General features: G+C 34.7%; 1 protein-coding gene across 35 annotated transcripts in view; it reads left to right on the plus strand.

The window, feature by feature from the left end:
- The window catches only part of LOC123566434 (tubulin polyglutamylase ttll6-like), a 56,605-nt gene extending 50,816 nt beyond the window's left edge, over positions 1-5,789 (plus strand). For 29 of the 35 annotated variants that reach the window (XM_053549852.1, XM_053549867.1, XM_053549856.1 and 26 more), the window contains 2 exons: positions 1,679-1,729; positions 2,833-5,789. In XM_053549852.1, the coding sequence (XP_053405827.1) occupies positions 1,679-1,729; positions 2,833-3,071 (290 nt within the window). In that variant the 3' untranslated portion in view covers positions 3,072-5,789. The remainder of the gene's footprint in view (positions 1-1,678; positions 1,730-2,832) is intronic. The other 6 variants (XM_045360517.2, XM_045360512.2, XM_045360516.2 and 3 more) reach the window with 3 other exon arrangements.
- The last annotated feature ends 211 nt before the right edge of the window (positions 5,790-6,000 follow it).

A 6,000-nucleotide genomic window follows, 5' to 3' on the forward strand; every position in this document is an offset into this window, starting at 1 on the left:
TTATAAATTTTATGTGACATTCAGAAATTTCTATGGGACAATTGCGACTTGTAAACTAAGAACTGGCATTGTAGTATGTACACATTTCATATTAAAGAAGCTCTAAGGTAAAAAACAAATATAGTAACTAAAACTGTAACAGCTTGTCAATAAAGAAAATTATTGAAAACTGACAAAAAATGGAAGTCTAGAATAAAATACGATGTTAAAACATGTTTTTAAACACTGGAAGCACTTTGAATCTGCACACTGAATACATTCATTTGTGTAAGATTTGCACTATTAAATAGTTTCATCCTTTTGCATTCAATACAATTTAGACATATGACACAGGGCTCATCAGCACTTAAACTTATGAGACATTTTTCATTTTTATGTGACTATGGCTCATGTCTCATGGGTTTCCCAGTCACTGCCATAATATAACAGTCACCTTCCAGGAAAATATTTATTGCTAAAGGTTATTTAATGTATCATATTTCTTAAAAGAGCTAAAGTTTTATGTGATGTTTATTTATAATTCAGTAATTCTAACAGCTAAATTTATACTTTACAGCTGAACAGGTTCACTGATTTATCTACCTCAATTTATTCTGATGTAACTTTTTATGCCCCCGAAGGGAGGCATATAGTTTTTGAACCGTCTGTCTGTCTGTCGGTCTGTCCGCAATTTTCGTGTCCGGTCCATATCTTTGTCATCGATGGCTGGATTTTCAAATAACTTGGCATGAATGTGTACCACAGTAAGACGACGTGCAGTGCGCAAGACCCAGGTCCGTAGCTCAAAGGTCAAGGTCACACTTAGACGTTAAAGGATAGTGCATTGATGGGCGTGTCCGGTCCATATCTTTGTCATCGATGGATGGATTTTCAAATAACTTGGCATGAATGTGTACCACAGTAAGACGACTTGTAGTGCGCAAGACCCAGGTTCGTAGCTCATAGGTCAAGGTCACACTTAGATGTTAAAGGATAGTGTATTGATGGGCGTGTCCGGTCCATATCTTTGTCATCGATGGATGGATTTTCAAATAACTTGGCATGAATGTGTACCACAGTAAGACGACGTGTCACACGCAAGACCCAGGTCCGTAGCTCAAAGGTCAAGGTCACACTTAGACGTTAAAGATCATTTTTCATGATAGTGCATTGATGGGCATGTCCGGTCTATATCTTTGTCATTCATGCATGGATTTTAAAATAACTACGCATGAATATGTGACACAGTAAGACGATGTGTCGCGCGCAAGACCCAGCTCCGTAGGTCAAAGGTCCTAAACTCTAACATCGGCCATAACTATTCATTCAAAGTGCCATCGGGGGCATGTGTCATCCTACGGAGACAGCTCTTGTTTAAAAATGTTTATGTATATCAGTCGCTCCATAATGTTCACCAAAATCTATATTTGTATATGTCTTTATATATTCACAGCTTTTTTCTACTTTATGTAAAGATTATGTTGTGACATACGTAACGAAGAATTCTGCTAAAGTTACTGTTTAAATAATCCGTTATTTTAATAGGCTACATATAAATGTTCACATTTACATACAGAAATATTACATCATGAAGAAATGTTTTTCGTTACATTTTGCATCTCCTGAAATCTACTTACATTTACTTCAAATGAAACTGTTGATTTCTTGTCAAACTTTTGAATTTATTATCTCATTTCAGACCTGCAACGGTATCCTTCCCAGCAAGGCCCAGGGCTGTCTGTAGTATCAGGTAAGTGCGTCGGAACTATGTTAATAGTTTTCAAATATATTCTGGTACCTCACCTAAAAGTATTTTAAGAATCATCTGTCCTTTAATCATTCTACAGTTTAGGTAAATATTTATTAGCGTTTTGTTGGAACTTCTCATGTTATTATGCAATGACTTGGTAAACTTTTAGATTTATTTCATTATACTTAATGATTACCATAAACAAAATACAGTACAATCGCGATCCTACGAAAAGCCAAGGTACCGGCCGTTTTTTTCGTAGTATCGCATTTTCGTTCGAGCGCAGTATAGGAAATTTCGCTATACAGCACCTTGATATTTACACATCGTAACCAGTGGTATTTAAACATGTGGTTTTCGTATCGGAGTACATGTATACCAATTTTATATGTACAACTGGGTTTTCTACAAATCTTATTCGAATCTGAACTCAGATGGAAAAAGTTTTTTTTTCTCTTCACCTTTTTTCACTGTACATAAAATAAATACAGGGTAAATTGTTGCACAAGAACAAAAATCGTAATTGCCTTTTCCGATTTCAGCTACCATACACTGAATTTTTCGGAATAATAAAACGACAATTTACAGACGATCAGGACTTAGATCCGATCTGACAGTTATAGAGAAAACAATCACTAAATTGTGTCATAGTGTACAGCGTATATATTTCGAATTTAATTACTAAGTTTTCTCACTTTAATTACTGTTTACGCCCAGCTAATTGATAGTGACACTTTCCACTCTTAAGCGTTTTTCACGCCGTTATGGAAGGTGTGAAAACTTTGACGATACAGGTATTCGTAAAATCGCAACTAAAACAAGTTGAAAACAGGCTTTAAGGGCATAACAATACATTCGTAGGAGCGCATTTTTCGTAAAATTGCATTTTCGTAAAACCGCGACTTTGTAACATAGAAATAAGAAGGAAAGCAGCCGGGACCACAACACCTTTTCGTAGTATACCGGTATTTCGTTAAATTGAGATTCGTAGCACCGCGAATGCACTGTATTTGCTTTAAGTAACAGTATCTTTGTATCTCAAGTCCAATAGCTGTAATGTTTTGTACTTGTTTATTAATTTCTTTATTTCTTCTATGGTCTAGGTCCAGCCCCGGTTATACAGCGACCTGACCTTGGACACCCACCCTCGACCAATCCATTATCATCGAATGGCAACATCAGTCGTGTCAGTTCTCATCACTCAAGTTCAAATCTGTCAGAGACTGCGTCAAACGTGTCTGGTCTTAGATCTACTAAATCGCAACGAATACGAGGAGCCTCCAATAACATCCGTCTTCGCCAAATGGAAATGCGTGAAAACCATGCTGTTGTATTCAGCTGATGGTAAATCTACCAGACTGTCTTTGTTTGGGGTTTACAGCGATTTGGAACTGAGGTCTGAAGCTATTCAGGAATTTGAATAAAAACGGATAAGCGCTTGACTCGTGCAGATAGTGCCAGTTATCTATTCCCGTTGCCAAACTTAACAGTTATGCCAAGTGATTAACAGTGATTTACTAGCAGTAAAAACATTGTATGTGTGTCAGGTGTTTGCTGGGAAGTCGGCAGTATTACGTATATATATTAAATTTGTTACGTGTTTGCTTGACTTGTGATATTTAAACTTTCATCTATGCAAGTATTGGACAATGGTATTTCATTTTCTCAGCCAAAGTGGAAGAATAAACATTTCATTGAGTTTTCAGGGATACAAGTCAGAGTAAATTGTTTTGGAACATAGACTGAAGAGGATCATGTTAAAATAGAAAAGCTTGTTGAAGAAATTATAACATGAATTGTTTAATTCAGGGATGTATTGTAAATATGGATGTATGTTAAAATGGTTTTACTATGGACTGTTTACTCCTCAGTTTTCTGTTATTGAAGATTAAGAAAGGTGACGATTCTGCGTTGGGTTAGGCGAAGCTAGAGATTTCATACATGTATCCGCATGTGGTACTTAAGAAGCCCATAGAGTTAGATTTTAAAAAGACAAGCTTGTACTGCTGATTTTGATATATTGATGACAGTATTTACTAATATTGTTAGAAAATGTTTTGTCGAAAGTTTTGGGAAAATAAACTTGCAACATACTCCGTTAATTTAAGGTACTTACTGGTCAAGTGTAGGTGTATATACTTTCTAACTCTAAATAAACCCCTTCTAAAATGCATAGAAATTCTGTTTATGTGAGGAACCATGCAATGCCATATGACTGTGCTCTACAAATTCTGATTTTAACGAAAGATGTCATGAGTTTGTCTAAGATACGTATTAGGGTAAAAAAGATGGATATCTGTGATAGTTATGCATTAGTTAAACCAGCTATCGAATATATTCAGTTTATATCCAAACACTTAAGTTTTAAACTTTGCAAACGGCTCAAGATTGGTAACAGATTTGTTTTTCTCGCTCATACGAAGTTGTAGTTTCGGCACTCGTGATGTATTGATTCTATGGAAGATGGTACAGTATGGGCAAACGTATAGAAATCTGGCTAGAACTGTAGCGACATTGCATATTATCACATACATTAATCAGCTCTGAGCAAGACATCATACATAATGCATATTAACAGGAGCTTTCTAAGGGTTAACATAAATGTTGTATGAATTTTATCTCTGTGATTTTGAAGTACCTCAGCTGTGATAAATTTGTGTTGTTATGTTGTTTTTATATTTATACGTTGATCATAGCTGTATCACCCAAAAAGGTATTATTTATTTTGTTAAGTTTGAAGTTTGATTGTAAATTACATAAAATAAGCGAGTGGTTTTAAGGTATATGTGTACTGTTATATATTCAGGGTGACGAAATTCAAAGTACATGTATTTGCAATTTGAAATATATGTCTTCTGATTAGATTTACAATGTCACCAAATATTAGTTATTTCAAAGATCTAAAATTAATTTAATCGTTTCCATTGAGTTAAGTTTTTATTTTCCGTGAAAATTTCGTAAATAAAAACATCTATTGATGAAAAAGTCACATTTAGTTTTATACTATTTGATAGTTGAGAAATCCATTTTCATCTGAATGTCTTATCAAATATATAGCCTCAAACTCTACTTCAGAGAAAATATGACTTCCTTTTGGATTTTAGGCTTAACTTCAGTTGAGATGTAGAAAATGTGCATATTAATGACTCGTACTTTAAAGATTGTTGGTGGACTTTCTTCTGTATATCAGACTTTGAGGCACATAACTATCTGAGCAACTTGTACACTGCCAAGCATATTGTTAGTATCTGCAAGCATTGGATGGATTTGAAATGTTTTTACACTTGGATACATTTTTATTTTTCACATTCTGTAATAACATGAATTTCAGAATTCTAATATTCAACATCTATACATGGGTAAGGCTATAAGGCAATATGCCATTATGTAGATAATATGTAAATTTGATATTGATGTCATTGCATAAGTAATGACACGTTTCTTTCCTGGAAGTTTTGATAGCCCCTCTGCTTATTTTAATAGGAAGAGCGCAGGTCTACGGATCGCAGGTTCGTGACTTCAGTCCACGGGCAAGGCATGTGTTTTCCGTGGCGATTTGATAAGACATTGTGTCTGAAATCATTCGTCCTTCATAGCTGATTCATGTTTGGAAGCTGGCAATTACTTGCGGAGAACAGGTTTGTACTGGTACAGAATCCAGGAACACTGGTTAGGTTAACTGCCTACTTACATAATTGAAACACTGTTGAAAAATGGTGTTATACCCAAAACAAACAGTGATAATTTCACGTTTTTATAGTGAATAATTAGGATACCTTTGTCTGAATTTAATATCATTAGGATTTCAATTAACTTGAGGTGTTGTTCCCTCAAAAGCTGCACACCCTACTAGTATTCTAAATCATTATTACCATTGTATGTATTAATTTATATTACACTTTTTTATGAGTTCATCTCCTAGCAAAGTGCCAATATTTTGTTTCCCTGTAAAACTTAATAATATATTATAGTTGTTTACTGGTGAATTTGCATGAATAAATATTTATTGTAAATGAGCTCATTGAAATGCACACAAAATAAAAAATCACTATATATTTTACTATTGTTTCTTTACTCTTTATCCTGGTATGTAAGAAGTTTTACTCTACACTTCAAATCGTGCCAACTTATAGCAGAGTTTGAAGTACTCTATCTGTGATGCAAAAATACGATTTCATGGTTGTTCTTTGCTATGTTTTTGCTCATGGTGGCACCTTTTAGGGTAAGTCTGTTAAGATAGTCTTAGGACTACAACAACCCGCTTGTTTTCT

This window comes from Mercenaria mercenaria, chromosome 8 (genome assembly GCF_021730395.1).
Source record: "Mercenaria mercenaria strain notata chromosome 8, MADL_Memer_1, whole genome shotgun sequence".
Classification (NCBI taxonomy): Eukaryota; Metazoa; Mollusca; class Bivalvia; order Venerida; family Veneridae; genus Mercenaria; species Mercenaria mercenaria.